The 14,134-nt window shown below is 62.4% G+C and overlaps 3 protein-coding genes across 4 annotated transcripts; 1 reads left to right on the top strand and 2 right to left on the bottom strand.

Annotated features, from left to right (window-relative positions):
• Positions 1-47: 47 nt before the first annotated feature.
• LOC142599468 (B-cell differentiation antigen CD72-like) lies at positions 48-2,499 on the bottom strand. 2 transcript variants are annotated; one of them, XM_075740234.1, is made up of 6 exons: positions 2,292-2,499; positions 2,075-2,167; positions 1,181-1,495; positions 901-1,049; positions 617-681; positions 48-371 (listed from the first exon to the last, which is right to left on the bottom strand). In XM_075740234.1, the coding sequence occupies exons 1-6, from the start codon at positions 2,434-2,436 to the stop codon at positions 230-232; spliced, it is 909 nt and encodes a 302-aa protein (XP_075596349.1). In that variant the 5' UTR covers positions 2,437-2,499; the 3' UTR covers positions 48-229. The 2 variants fall into 2 exon arrangements, with proteins under 2 accessions (XP_075596349.1, XP_075596350.1); XM_075740235.1 differs by lacking the exon at positions 2,075-2,167 and having other exon boundaries at positions 92-371.
• An 860-nt stretch (positions 2,500-3,359) lies between these two features.
• On the bottom strand, positions 3,360-6,067 carry LOC104636063 (killer cell lectin-like receptor subfamily G member 1). Its single transcript, XM_075740550.1, has 5 exons — positions 5,966-6,067; positions 5,381-5,461; positions 4,559-4,707; positions 4,192-4,295; positions 3,360-3,694 (listed from the first exon to the last, which is right to left on the bottom strand). Exons 1-5 carry the CDS (start codon positions 6,060-6,062, stop codon positions 3,496-3,498), a joined length of 630 nt encoding a protein of 209 aa, XP_075596665.1. The 5' UTR covers positions 6,063-6,067; the 3' UTR covers positions 3,360-3,495.
• A 1,327-nt stretch (positions 6,068-7,394) lies between these two features.
• LOC142599579 (uncharacterized) lies at positions 7,395-10,684 on the top strand. The gene is made up of 8 exons (XM_075740929.1): positions 7,395-8,259; positions 8,356-8,430; positions 8,531-8,608; positions 9,493-9,546; positions 9,627-9,662; positions 9,751-9,795; positions 9,996-10,139; positions 10,225-10,684. Exons 1-8 carry the CDS (start codon positions 7,395-7,397, stop codon positions 10,560-10,562), a joined length of 1,635 nt encoding a protein of 544 aa, XP_075597044.1. The 3' UTR covers positions 10,563-10,684.
• The last annotated feature ends 3,450 nt before the right edge of the window (positions 10,685-14,134 follow it).

Here is a 14,134-nt window from a genome sequence, read left to right as displayed (position 1 = left end):
CTGGGGATGCAAGCATGAGTATGAGTGTGAAACACAGAAATGCACTCTTTTTTCCATAAGTCTTGTTTTAAAATACAGACACTTTCTTTCCCAAGCTGTATCCCCAGAGCTCTGCAGTGTGGCTGAGGCAACGGTGCGCAGGGATGTAGCTAAGCAAGAGGGAAAGGATGCCTTTGTTGTACACCCCCATTTCCTGTCAGTCCTGTGATGGAGGGGGGGGTCTCAGAGTTCACCTCTTGGATGGGAGAGGAAAGAGGGTCTCGGATGGGCTGCTCATATTTGGGGGCTTCTCACAGATCCATGGATATTTATTATAGCAGTAGGAGTTGATTATCTTCCCATAGACTGCTTTTGCACAGAACCAACTTCTACTACTAGAAGGGAAGCAGCACGTGAGAAGTGTCACCACCATGCTCCCAGCCTGCTGCCAGCCATGTGGTGCACCCCACACAGCAGCAGTCCCAGAGCCCCTTAGCCTGGGCAGGAAGGCCAGAGCACTGCCCATGCATGAGCATCTGTCCTGTGGCTGGGACAGATACTCGAGCAGTGCCCAGCACCTCTACGCATGGCTGGTGAAGGTGGGAGAGGTGCAGGTGTCCAGGACGGAACAACTTACTCTTTATACAGATCCTCATTATGCTCCTCATGGTTTTGTCCTACCCAGAATGTGGTACCAAAAATCTGCAAAAAGGGCAGAGAAGCTGTTGACCACCTGCCCCACACTCAGCACCCACCTGGTGCCCGGGAGCCCTGGGGCTGACTGTGCTCCACAGACCGCCGGGACGGGCACCCCTATCCCAGCACGTCTGCAGATGCCGCTGCCTCTGGCCCCACGGGGGTCTGCCCAGCCCCACCGTTGCCCCCACCCTCCTGGGGTGCCGCAGCCCCCCCGCTCTGTACCGGCGCCGTCCACGATGGCCAGTCGCCTTGGACCAGCAGCTGAGCGGATTTACTTCTGCAGTCCTCATCGCTCTCCTGCCAGGTCTTCCTCTCCGCCGAGATGAAGAGGCACTTGCTCCTGTAGAGCACCCAGCCGGAGGGGCAGCAGTCTGGGGGGGGACAGGGGCACAGATCAGGTGCTCACCCTCCCACGGATGCTGGGGGGTCCGCCCCGGCCGGGATCAGCCCCCATCACCCCGGCAGCATCTCCGCCCGTCCCCCCAGCCTGCCACGGCCCTACCTGTATTCACGCAGGCACGCAGGCTGCTCACGGTGCTCTGGCTGGCCTTCAGCTGCCCCTGCACCTCCCGCATCTCCTCCTGCAGCCCAGCCAGCTCCTGCCTGGCACGCCCCAGCTCGGCGTTCAGGCTCCCCAGCTCCAGCCGGCTGCTGTTGCCCTCCCGCCACGCTCGCTGCAGCTCCGCTCTGGCCCACGCCAGCTCCAGCCGCGTCTGCTCCAGGCTCTGCTCCCGCACGCTCACCTCCTGCGAGAGGCGGCCCTGCTCGGCCGCGTGCTCACGGGACGTGTCCTGCAGCCTGCGGGTGACCTGCCAGTCTGGGGACAGGCTGGGTGAGCTGGGGCACGGGCATGGCACAGCCCGGCCGGGGGGACGTGGCGCTGACCCTGCTCAGGGCATGGCCCTTGCTGGGGGGCAGGGATCAGCGTCTGCCTGTGGGCAGAGGCTGTCTGGGGGTGCCAGCGGGAAGGGGAAGGAAGCGCCGGTGGTGGCAAGGGGAGGGGAGGCACTGGGAGGCACTGGGAGGTACTGGAAAGGCGATGGCCGGCAATGGGGAGGCACCGGGGGGCAGGGGAGGGGGCAAGGGAAAAGCAGTGGGAGGCAATGGGGAGGCAGTGGGGAGGTAGCGGGAGGCAGTGGGGAAGTACTGGGAGGCAGTGGGGAAGCAGTGGGGAAGCAGTGGGAAGGCAGTGGGGAAGCAGTGGGAAGGCAGTGCAGGCAGACGGAGGGCAGCTCAGGGCAGCCAAGTAAGAAGCAGCGCTGCCCCTGGGCCACCAGCCCCAGCACTCCCCAGCCCCAACCACCCCCAGCAGCCTGGCCCTCACCCAGCCCCAAACCCACTCCCGGTGCCCCTCTCCGCAGCTGCCCCCCACCCTGCATCCCTCGCCCCGACTCACAGCAAGCCCCCAGGGCCACGGTGGCCACCAGCAGCAGGAGCAGGCTGGCTGCCAGCAGCCCCGCGGGGATGCGCCAACGCCGGGGCCAGCCCCCTGCAAGAGATGAGCGCCCATGGGCATCCCCCATGCCTCCCAGTGCCACCTCCTGCTGCCCGGTACCCGGTGCCCACCCCGTGCCGGGGCATCCCCTCAGCTGTGGCCATGGCCGGGCTCTCACCTGGGCTGGGTGCTGTGGGCACTGGCCCCAGCGGCACGTTCTCGTAGGGGCTGTCATCCTCATCACAGGCTGCGGGGCAGGCGGGGGCAGTGACCGGTGGGGACGCAGCAAATTTCAGGTCAGCATAGACCACGCTCTGCGCCATGCAGACAGGTACTGCTCCAGGCAGCAGCTGTACAGGAACTCGGTCCTGCCCTTCTCCACCACGGTCAGGTGGCACACTTTAGCCAAGACCACGTGGGGTAGAGCCACCCCTTTATGTGCAGAAAAGCAGAAGTAGTTGCCTTATTTGCAAAAAGTGGTTCTATTTCTGAGGCTGCTGTCCCTTCAGGGGTTTGGGGGATGAACAAGTTCCATCCCTGGCAACACACTCTGTGTCTGCCTCCCTAGGCTGCAGGGAGCCTCAAGAGCTCGGCGTGTACTGGCCACATCGGAGCCACGCTCCCCCATGTATCACCTTCCCCATCCCATCCCCTGCCTGGGAGACAGGATGCAGTGATTGTTGGGGCTTGGTCCTTTTCATGTGCCAGGAGGGACTTCAAGGGATGTCCATGCCAGAGCGTGTGCTGGTGGCACAATCAAGGTGGTCTATATCAAAATCATAACAGTGTCCAGGACCAAACCCCTCCAAGCCAAGCCCCAGCAGGCCTTTTAGGCTCTCGCACATCACCCAGCCTCAAAGCAAAGTGAGGTCATTTGCTTGACCTCCTCAGACTGGGCAGGCACCAGGAGACGAGCTGCTGTCCAACCCAAGCGCTCCATGGGACCGGGGAGGCCAAGGGTCACCTCTCAGCTTCCTTTCCCAAGCATAAACCCCAGGCAACCACCATGATCAGAAAGCCCAGAGGTTTGGGACAACCTGCTCCAGCCTGCACAGGAGCTGCTCCACACTGCCACCAGGCCATGAGGACACTTGGATAGATGCTGGCTCCCAGCCAATTCTTTCAGTGATCCGGCACCTGTCATTTCCCACCAGGCAGTGATGCAACTGAGTCAGTGAGCTGGAGGATGCACCTCCATCACACCACCCTCGTCCCCCAAAGCCAGCCACAGTATCCAAGTGCCAGAGTTTATTGGCAAAGTGCAGAAATCCATGGGAGGGTAAGAGGTCTGAGAGAGGAGGCAGTGATGCCCAAGGATGCCCATGTGCTGGGGTCAGGCAGGGAACAGGGCGGTGGGACAGCCAGGCCGGAGGTCCTCACGGTCACCAGGGCCCAACACAGGTGTAAGTGGTGTTTCTCCAGAGGAAGGCGGGGGGCGAGGACCGGAGCCACTGCAGAGTGGCTGCACTCTGCTCACAGACCCATCCAAGGGCTTCCCTGCACAGACCACCGGACAGCCCCGAGCCTGACACCCTGCCACAGGCCAGGAAGGAGCTAGTGGAGCGCTGGATTGGGAAGAGCCTGCAGGGAGAGAGTGTGATGAGATGGGATGGGCAGGATGGGCTGGGGTTGTCCCGTCTACAACTTCTGCAGCCAGGGACCAGAGGCTGCAGCGATGCTGTGGGGCAAAGCTTGCCCTTCCCCAGTTAGGACACGTGCTCTGATCCCTTCACATCCTACCCCTGCCTGTTTGGCATGCAGCCCCCAGCCCCATCATGCACACAGCACCCCCAGGTCCCTCCTGCCAGAGCTCAGCACCAACTGCACGAAGCAAAGCCCCATGCTGGGAACCTGCTTTTGGGTGACCCCTCAGCCCCTCATCTAAGCAGAGTGTAGCACCAGGGTAGGGCCCCTGCAATCGTCCCTTCCCTAAAATGTCCCAGTGCAGTCCTGCGAAGACGAGAGTTGGCCAAGACATGGAAGCATGTCCCTGCATGCTGCCTGTCCCCCTGTCATCTCCCCGCACCCTGGTGCTGGACCCTCAGCAGCCCAGGCTGGGGACACGCTGACGACCTCACCCCTTCAGTGCGGTGCCATCCAGCCACTTCCAGTCAGACCTGGAGCCATCCCGCTTCAGCCCCACGTGGAAGACCTCCATGTTGGCTGTGCGCACCAGGAAAGTCTAGCACAGGAGAGGACATACATCAGCTCTGCAGGGGAACACCCAGCCCCAGCCATGCGATTAGTGATGGGGGCTGAGCATTACAGGCACAGCATCGCTGTCTCCCTGCCTGGAGGCTTGGCTAGGCTTTGGGCACGTGGGCCAGAGTCAGGGAGCTGAGATGATGCTGGTGATGGCTGGGTGACTGCTCAAGGACCTTGAGGTGGTCACCAAAACAGCCCGATGCCCATGGGGAGTTGGATAGGCCAATAGGGTGCACTCACCAGAGTGGTGTTGGCTCGGATGGTGACCAGCTGTGCCCCTCTGGAGCAGCAGTCCTCTTTGCTTTGCTCCCAGCTCTTTTTGGCAGAAGAGAAGTAGTAGCATTGCCCCGCATCCCAGAGCCAGCCGGCCGGGCAGAACTGGCATCCCTCTGTGCACCAGAAATGCAGACTGTAGAAGCAGCCAGGATGGGGCAGCCAGCAGGAGCTGTCACCAGCCCCCAGCCCAGGGGACAGGAGGGTGACAAGGGGCAGCCAGGATGCCAACCAACCCAGTGTACCCCTATGGCTGCCCCACAGAGAGGACTCTCCGCTTGCCCTTACTCTGGAGCCCAGCTCCCACATCCCAGCCCCAGCTCCCCAGCAGGAGCCCCAGGGGAGATGGGTTGGTTACATGAAGGTGCTGGCATTGGGCAGGTGGGTCAGGGAGGGGAGCTCCAGCCTTGGGGGTGTGATACAAACATCATTTGCAAAGCTCTGGGAGTGCAGTCAAGATTTCAGCTTCACTGTAGACTGGTCGAAAGAGAGCACCCAATGCTGTCTGGCACACGGATGCTCGTGGCAGCCATGAGCCTGGTGCTGGTGGCATGCCCAAGTGATGCTGAGCCATGCTGGGGTCATCTCTTCCAAAGGGATCCCAGCAGTATAGCCTGTTCAGCAGCACTGGGGCAGCTCTCCATGTTGTGAGCCAGGGGACAGGGTAAAGGAAGACTCGGGGGGGGGGGGGGGGGGGGGCACGTTCTGGAGTAGGGTCAGATGCTGTGCTGCCTCTTGAAAGGAGCAGCCAGGCCCCTTCTCACCCAGGAGCCTGCTGGGGTCTCTTACCTTGCAATGGCTGTTGCCCATAGCTGGGGCTCTCTTCCATGCTCCCAGAGTCACGGGTGCAGCTCACCTGTTGTCCTACATCTGCAGAAGAGCACAGGAGTATCCTCACCAGCCCTGGGCTCCTGCTCCCATCAGCACCCAGTGTCCTTTCCCACAGGACAGCCCACAGCTGCGTCTGAGGGCGACCCCCCCACTTTAGATGACCTGCCAGCAAAGTCCACCAAGGTTCTTGCAGCTTTTGTTGTGCTTTGGAGCCCATGACGTGATAGGCTTTCGGGGAAAGTGCTTCTTCTGCCTTTCAGTTTCAGTGTCACCGCTCTCCCTCCTGATTTCATTTCATTGCCATGTGATAGAGCGGGATGCCCCAGCGCCATCCCCAAGCCCACGCTGTCCCCTTGTCTTCCTCTCCCAGACAGGCAGGTGAGGTCTTGCCTCACCAATTTTCCTGCTTGCCCTTGACCCCAAGCAGGAGGGCCCAGCTCTGTGGGCAAGCTGCAGCTCTGTCTGTCGGTGCACGGGCTCCGTGGTGCCAATCCCAACCCCAAGACCCCAGCCGGAGAGATCCAGGCGCAAGCAGGTACTCACAGTGGAAGCTCAAGCCGACGAGGATGACTTGTGCCAGCAGGAGCAGCAGGGAGAAGAGAGCTAGGCTGAGGGCTGCCCAGCACCAGGGCAGCCGCATCGACTGAGGAGCTGAGAAAGGGAGTTAACCTTGGCCCTGGTGGGAGCAGTGGGGACCCCCCAGCCAGGAAAGGTCTGTGAACCCTGGGCAGGGTCTCAGGAGGCAGCAGGGGAGCCCAGAAAAACTGAGGGAGAACCCGTTTGCAGCACCTTGACTTTCCTAGAAGTTACCTGCCTGCAGACAGCGCTTGGCACAGGGAGGGGAGAGCAGAGCAGAGATTGCCTATGCGCTGCGGCACTGGGGTGCAGTGTGCATCCCCTGTCCTTGAGCCCCTCCTGCCCCCCGCCCCGACAGCAGGCAGTCTGCAACAGGGTTGGAGAGGAGCTGTTTGGGAGAGGATGCCCAAAAGGAGGGAGCAGGGGGAGCAGGGCTCTGCAGAGGGCAAGGGGCTGCAAGAGGGCAGGGGTCCCACCAGGAGAGCTGGGGTGCCAGGGGCAGGGAGCAGCATGCCATTACCTGGTGTGGGGGGCAAGCGCAGATCGGCGTACGTGACCCTGTCTTCCATCCCTCCCTCAGCTCTGCGCCCCACAGGGGAAGCAGCAACCCCCTCGTAGCCCCCTTCGGCAGCTGGGTGTGACGTGAAATGGAAAATGTCACTTCCTGGCGGGGTCCCCAGAGGCACCACCTGGCCCACAACCCTGGGGGTCCTGGCGCTGACAGCGACCAGGGCGAGGGGAAGCCCTGGCCAGGCTGACACCCAGGCGTTCCCATGATGAGGGAACCCCGCACCCCTGGCTTCGGGGCAGCAAGCGGTGGGGGTGGTGGCTAGCTGAGACATGGGACCAGGGCTGCACTGTGCAGCTGTGTCGACGCTCTTTTCCTTGCCTTGACCCCATGGTGTTCAGCAGATCTGTCCTAGGGACCGTGCAAGGAACCCAGGCATCCCTGGGGAGCTGGACACGGGGCCCTATCTGCATCCCCAGGCTCTGCATTCTCAAAGCACCAAGGCCAGGGGGTGTTTGTTCAGACGCAGTTTCTGCTGCCTTTTTTGCATGGGGCTGCAGCTGCATGTCAGCCCTGGAAAGAGGGGGGCTGGGGTGCTCCGTCCCCTCCCCAAGCCTTGGCTGCCGTGATGGCCATCCCTGCCGTGCCCTCGGGGGTCGGGGGCAGAGTCCCCCAGCCCCGCCAAGGGATGGTCCTGCCCTGGGGTCCCTGCCGCACCGCGCACCTCCACCCCTACAGCCGGGCAGGACAGGCAGGGCAGGCAGGGCAGGCAGGGCAGGCAGGGGCGGGGATGCCTGCGGACACCGGACTGGCGGGTGATGGGGGGGGTGGGTTGGCGCGGCCAGGACTACGTTTCCCAGCGGCTCCTCCCAGGGCTGCACATGCTCGATGCGGCCCCGACGATTCCCGGCAGCTCCCGGCGCTGCGCCCGGTGCAGCGCGGGGGAGCTCGGTGCGGCTCCTGCTGCGAGCGCCGGTGCAGCCCCTGGCGGCTCCCGGTGCGGCTCCTGGTGCGGCCCCCGGTGCAGCCCTCGGCGGCTCCGGGTGCGGATTCCCGCGGATCCCGGTGCGGCCCCCCGTGCACCTCCCGGCGACTCCCTGTGCAGCTCCCAGGGAGGCTCCCGGTGCAGCTCCCGGCGGCTCCTGGTGCAGATCCGGGTGCGGCTCCCGGCGGCTCCTGGTGCAGATCCCGGTGCGGCTCCTGGCGACTCCCGGTGCAGCGCCCGGGGAGGCTCCCGGGGAAGCTCCCGGTGCGGCTCCCGGGGCAGCCCCCGGCAGCTCCCAGCACAGCGTGGCAAACTCTCGGTGCGCCTCCGGAGCGCACGGCCGAGCTCCGGGGCTGAGCCCTGCCCATCCCAGCCTCACCGCCGGCCCGGGGCTGAGCTTTGCTCCGGCACCCACCCTCGCCCCCGGCAGCATGCCCCGCGGGCGAGCCTGGACACAGGCAGAGGTCAACAGCCTCCTGGCACTGGTGGGGGGCTCGGGGGAGGCCGCCCTGCTCATGGCCTCCACATCGCGACCCAACGAGGCGCTCTGGCATGAGATCTCCCAGGGGCTGGCGGCAGCCGGCTACGGGCGCAGCGTGGCCCAGTGCCGCTCCAAGTGGAAGGCGCTCAAGCAGGCTTTCCACTCAGAGCGGGAGACACGCCAGAGGGCTGGCTGCCACTCTCCACGCCTGCCCCCACACTACAGAGCTATGAAGAGCATCTGGAAGGCAGCCGGGCGGCCCGTCTTCGGTGAGCGGAGGATGCCAGGTGGGTGCCGGGGACAGGCGGATGGTTTTGGCTGGACGTAGGATACTAGTGCTGCACAGCCACCTGGGGTCCCTCAATAAAACTCTTTCTTTCTAGACCTGGTGAAGCTGTCCTCCAGGAAGCGCAAGTCAGCCCTCACCGCCCATTCTCCATCCTCACCAGAGCCACCAGGTACCCGTGGGCTCAGGCAGCTGTAGAGGGGCTGGTCCTGGCTGTGGGGTTGCTGGTATCCCTTGTCTCTGGTTATTGAAGCTCTTTTCTCCCTCTCTAGAGCACAACACTCACAGGGATGCCTCGGGCACACTGCTGTCCCCGCTGCCGCAGAGTGCAAAGGACGAACCAGAGAGATGTAAGTACTGGTCTGCCCTGCTGCACCGGGCTGCACGGCCATGGCTCCAGCCCAAGCCCCACCAGCATGATGGGAATGGGGGGGTTCATAAGGTCAGGGGTCCCATCATGATTTCCTTAGCAAAGATTCTCACCAGTGGGGTTGTTGGGATGTCTCTCTCCAAAGGCTTTAGCTCCAAACCAGCCCCAGAGTGTGAGGAGATGGGTATGGCTGGGATGAGACAGGAGGGAGTCCCGGCTCTGACACAGCCTGAGGGCATGGCAAGGCTGCTGGCCGCCCTGTGGCAGTTTGCGAGGCTCAAGGTCTGTAAGGGACGGTGGCCCCGATCCGGCCCAGGGAGCTCTCGCAGCTGTGCAGCACTGCAGGGCATGTGACTCTCCTTGCTTTGGCAGGTTCTGGCTCCCCCCTTCCCCAGTAAAACCATAAAGCTTTGGGTGAGTTAGGACTGGGTGTGAGGGCCAGAGGTGCCTTGCAGCTTCCCTGCCCTGCAGCGCACCCAGGAGCGGATCCTGTTCCCCCTGCCCCAGCCAGCATCTGCACTGGGTAATTACCTTCTATCTCCCTAAATTCCCCCTGCAGTTTCAAGTGGATGTGGGATTCTCCTTCACTTCCAGTCCTAATCTGTTGTGTAGCGTTGCTGCGCACTGCTACGCCGCTGCTGCCTTCCAGCCCAGAGGTGGCTGCATTGCAGTGGTGGGTGAGTGACTCCTGCTTTTGTATCTAGCTCGTGAAATGCTTTGGGACCCTGCAGGGCGCTATGGAGCTGTGGCTAGGGCATGTCGGGCTGCGGGGCTGGCCAGGGCAAGCCGGGCAGACCCTGGGCTGGTGGTGATCCCTGGCACATACCATCAGACAGTGCATCTCTCCTCTCTGCTCTCTTCCAGCAGCTGATGGGGACCATGTCGCTGGAGTGCCAGCTGCTCCCCCTGACGTGTCACGTAAGGCTTTCCTTGCCCTGCTCAGCCCAGTAAACCCCCTCGGCCCTGCGAGCAGGGTCTGGTAATGGTTCTCATTGCAGACACCAGTCACTGCTTCCCTAACCCTCCCCCCCGGGGTGAGTACCACCACCCAGGCCACTGTGCTTGTGCACCCCGGGGCAGGAGGTAGCCGCAGCTCACGGACTGTCTCTGCTCTCCTTCCAGGCTGTCACACCACCCTGAAGCAGGAAAGAGATGACCAAAAGGATGGTAAGGGTCTGCAGCTTCGAGCAAGTCCCCCTGCTCTGGTGGCAGGGGGGCAGCTCCGTCCTGTCCTGCCCATGGGGATGGAGGGCAGAGGCTCCCGCAGCAGTGCCCGCCCAGGGCTCTGGGGCCGGGTCAGGCTGAGCACAGGGCTTGCATGGCTCCAGCACCCTGGTTGCTCCCCCCATGCCAAACTGTCATGGCAGGTTTTCCTGGTGAGACGTCCCTGGAGATGGAAAGAGAAAACCAAGTGCTGCCAGTGGCCACCACAGCCCCGGGCTCCCCTGGGACGGCTGCCATGAGCGAGCAGCCAGCAGCAGGTGAAGAGGCATCGGACGCAAACCTGCACGGTGGGTCCTCCTCACAGCATCCCGCCAGCCTCACCCTCAGAGCCATGGTGAGGGTTTGCTGCCACTGACCCCCCTCTCACTGCAGGCTCCAGTGTGGCAGGTTTGCTCCAGAGTGTCCAGCAGCTGCTGGTACAGATCCTGCAGACGTCGCGGCAGCAGCAGGCGCTGCTGGAGAGCCTGGCCAATGACACCGTCTCCCACCTCCACCTCCTCTCCCACAGCTTGGTGCAGGTGGGCGAGAGCCTGCACCAGCTCCTGCTCCGGCCACAGACCCTCACCGGCCCCCTCAGCCACTATGGCCCCCACGTGCCACTTTACGAGGGCGGCCCCAGAGTGCCCTGTTCCCCTGGCTCTCCCCACACCTCCCCAGATCACAAAGAGGATCCTCAGGTGTCTCCTTTTGCAAGCTACACCCACCTATGAGTGCCACCATCCCAACCCGAGAGGCAACAGCTTCACTACACAGCCACGGCACAAATCTGTATAGCAGAAGCTATATTTTGGAAGTTTATAGAAGAGAGACATTTTAATAAAAATAGCTTTTGTACCAGCAATGACAATCAACCAATTCTTTCCCCCTCCAGGGGACGTTCCCCTTCTCACTTTCGAGATGAGCAGAAGGGGAACTCGGTTATTTACAGCCTCCGAGAAACTCCCAGGCCACACACCACGGGGCAGGTGTACTTTCTCTGCCCCTGCCCACTTCCCGACAGCTTCCAGCTGTGCTTAAGGCCAGCAGGACCCCAACCTGGAGGGCGTGCTGCTGTGCTGTGGAGGGGAGCAGGGCTGCCACTGCGGCTGAGGAGGGCAGAGAACCCAACTGCGGCACAGGCTGAATCCTTCTGCAAGGGAAGGTCCGGGGTGGGCGATGCTGGGTAGCACTGAGGCTGGGGAGGCAGCGCATCCTACAGCCGCGGTCCCTTGGTCACCAGGTCCTTGGTAGGTCCCTTGTGGTGGGCAAGCTGGGGGCTTGCAGCATGCTGCAGTGAGCCTCTTCCCGCTCCAGGGCTCAGGACACGGACCCCTATCAGTTAACAGTAGCTGCAGATATGCCATGGCATGTTGTGCTTGGCAAAGCAGTCACTGGGCCAGGCCGGGACCCCCACCACTTCCACCAGGATGCCTGCATCCTCCATGGGCCTGGGCCAAAAGTGCCAGCTGCCTCCAGAACCTCTTGGACACATCCAGTGTTAAAGGAGTAACTGTTGCCCGAGCACTCTCATACCATTCGTGGTGTCACGCACGCACACACTTATTCTTGGGCACGCTTCCTCCTGCTTCAGGCTCGACCCTGGATTTCCCACAGCAGAGTCTCAGGTATTGGATTTTATAAAATAATTAATTTAATTGGAAGGTGCAGCAGCAGGGTCAGCCCAGGCTGGGTGCCTCCAAAGAGGGGGACCCAGAACGAAGAAATCCCAGGGCAATTACACCCTTGGTCCTGTACACCCGCCCCTCATGGACCCGTTACGTGCTGTCCACACGTCCTTTAGTCCAATGGTGATTTTCGGTCTGGGGTCTTCTAACATCTAATTGGATTCTCCTTCTGTGTCCAGGCAGGCAGGCTCTTAACCTTGTTGACTTGCAGTTTCTGCAGTTTTCCCTGAAGGCTGGAGCCTCCTTATCTTCTGGTGTACACTCCTTGTGCACCTGCCCTTGCTGGTGGAACATGGAGAACTGAAGAGTCCCAGACTTGGTAAAACACTGCTGAGACATCAGTGTGATATCAAAAGTCTTTCCCATACTAAAAGACTAAACACAGCACTGTACTAGCTGTTAGGAAAACTACTAGGAAGATTACTGAGAAAAATACCTCTATCACAGCCTGAAGGCTTCAGCAAATCTAGCTACTCATGCTAAATAAAGCTAAGCAAACAGCACAAATCACACTCTGTTATATTCCTAAGTAATTTATTCTAATAAAAAACCTACTTATTTACATTAAACAACTAATATCCCTCAACACCAGGGAGAGGATGTAGCTGATGCCACTGGCATAGGGTGGGCAGATGGGAGAGCTGTCGGGTAACCTGCTGCTCTTCCCAGGAGAAGAGGGACCCCACAAAGAGGCCGGTCCACGTCAGATCATGCCCAGCCAGGAAAGTGGGCGAGCAATCCATGTTGAAGCAGTGATCATCCATCCTGAGGATGCAGCAGGGCCAGCATTGCTCAGATGCCATTCCTGCAGTATGTGTCCCTGTAGTTCCCCAGCAAGATGTCCTCAAACTCTTGCCCTTCTTGCCGCATGCCCTGGCCCACCACTGCCTCCAACTCCTGCCCCACTGTCTGCCAGGGGCTTGCCAGGGCACCCCCCATCCTCCAGATGATGTGCCAAGCCTCCACATGGCCCACCACAGTCATCACCAGGATGAGCAGCACATACCAGCTAGCTGGAGCACTCCTGGTGTGGCCAAGCCACGGAGAGGGGCCAGGGGCATGGCCAATGGGGCCACCAGTGAGGTGGCCGGGGATGGCAGGTGCTACGGCACCAGTGAGCAGCAATGTTGCAGCCCAGCTGGCATCTGGCAGGGGAGAAGCACGGGCGAGCAGGGCTGGGAAAGCCCGTTACCTCTCGCGGCACCGTCCCCCATCCCACGCCAGCTACATGTCCTGGGTCGGAGAGGAGGGCGTGCTGCAGAGGCATGCCAGCCCCATACACAGCCAGGTGCAGCAGCCCTGGTGGGGATGGTGGTCCCACACCGCACACAAACCCTCTGTGCTCCTGAGCAGGGAGCAGAAAGTGGCTGACTGCTGGCCAGCAGCTCTGGCCCCAAGCCTCATGTGGTTGGCCACTGCATGCAAACAGCTCTGCCCTGGCTTTTCACCCCAGGGGCTGATCAGGATGGGCGAAGGTAAGAGAAAGGTGGTATCTCCCTTCCTGAGCCCTGTTGCTCACAACCAGTGAGGTTGCAGTGAGAGGGCACCCTGGGCTGTGGTTGTCCGTGCTCCCCACCACCCTGCTGTGCTCCCTGTCGCCCTTCTGTGCCCCCCGCCATGATCCCCAGCATCCCACTGAGCTCCCAACCACCCTGCTGTGATCCCCGTCATCCCACCACGCTCCCCATCACCCTGCCTTGCTTCCTGCTATGCTGCCGCACTCTCCACTGGAGGCTGCAGCCTCCTCTCCCCAATCCTGGGACCCCATGGCATCCATCCCGTGAACCCTGGGGCAGTGGGTCAGGCTGTTCCCCTGCACAGAGAGGGGGCAGGTCCCCGGCAGGAGAGGAAGTGCAGTGAGGGGTGCCCTGGGACGGGGTGCAGTAGGGGGCTGGCTGCACAGGAGGGTGGGGTTGCAGCAAGGCCTGAAGCGGGGTGCTCTGGGGGTTGCAGATCGGGGGTGCGTGGGGTGGCATTGGAGACGCAGTGGGAGACAGCGGTGTGCAGCACTGGGAACTGGGGGGGGGGGGGGGTTAGACTGAGCGCAATGGGGCGCATGGGGTGGCAGCGAGGGTGCAGGGGCGCGCAGTGAGGTCACCGTGCCAGCACACTGGTGTGTAGCAGGCTGGCGGTGGGGCTCAGAGGGGCGCAGCGGGCCGGCACGGGGTGCGCTGGAATCGCAGCCCGCGGGGTGCAGCGCGGTGCGCTGGCCGTGCCGGTCGGCCAGGACTAGAGTGACAGCTCAGCAGCCAATAGAAGATCAGGGAGGAGGGGCAGGGGCGGGGTGAAACCCAGGCCCGCCTCGTCGCCGGGGTGTGGCCGAGAGGCACGCTACCCAATCGCAGAGGCTGCGGCGGAGCAAAGGCGGTGCGGCCAATCAGGCAGCGGGGAGGGGCGGGGCGAGGGCAAGGGGGCTTCCCCGTGACGTCACGGGAGTGGGATTCCCCTTGCGGGGCGGGGCGGGGCGGGGCAGCCCCCGGGGGTCCTGCGGGTCCCGGCCCGCTCCAGCCCGCGCCAGGGCACGGCCATGCCACCCCCTCCCGGACTGCCCCCCAGAACCGCGGGTCGCACCCTCAGTGCAAAGGGCCCCCCGAGGTCCGCTTCACCCCTCCCTCCCG

This window comes from Balearica regulorum, chromosome Z, assembly GCF_011004875.1.
Source record: "Balearica regulorum gibbericeps isolate bBalReg1 chromosome Z, bBalReg1.pri, whole genome shotgun sequence".
NCBI classification, from domain to species: Eukaryota; Metazoa; Chordata; class Aves; order Gruiformes; family Gruidae; genus Balearica; species Balearica regulorum.
The sequence above is the reverse complement of the archived record's forward strand: the minus strand, read 5'-3'. Positions and strand labels throughout refer to the sequence as shown.

Coding starts and splice junctions, on each gene's coding strand:
- LOC142599468 (XM_075740234.1), bottom strand. CDS start 2,436: ATGGCGCAGAGCGTGGTCTATGCTGACCTGAAATTTGCTGCGTCCCCA. Junction 1,496..2,074: donor CGTGGCCCTGGGGGCTTGCT/GTGAGTCGGGGC, acceptor GCCTGTCCCCAG/ACTGGCAGGTCACCCGCAGG. Junction 1,050..1,180: donor GCGTGCCTGCGTGAATACAG/GTAGGGCCGTGG, acceptor GTCCCCCCCCAG/ACTGCTGCCCCTCCGGCTGG.
- LOC104636063 (XM_075740550.1), bottom strand. CDS start 6,062: ATGCGGCTGCCCTGGTGCTGGGCAGCCCTCAGCCTAGCTCTCTTCTCC. Junction 4,708..5,380: donor TGGGCAACAGCCATTGCAAG/GTAAGAGACCCC, acceptor TCTGGTGCACAG/AGGGATGCCAGTTCTGCCCG. Junction 3,695..4,191: donor GATGGCACCGCACTGAAGGG/GTGAGGTCGTCA, acceptor CTCTCCCTGCAG/GCTCTTCCCAATCCAGCGCT.
- LOC142599579 (XM_075740929.1), top strand. CDS start 7,395: ATGCGGCCCCGACGATTCCCGGCAGCTCCCGGCGCTGCGCCCGGTGCA. Junction 8,260..8,355: donor CGGTGAGCGGAGGATGCCAG/GTGGGTGCCGGG, acceptor CTTTCTTTCTAG/ACCTGGTGAAGCTGTCCTCC. Junction 9,663..9,750: donor CCCTAACCCTCCCCCCCGGG/GTGAGTACCACC, acceptor CTCTCCTTCCAG/GCTGTCACACCACCCTGAAG.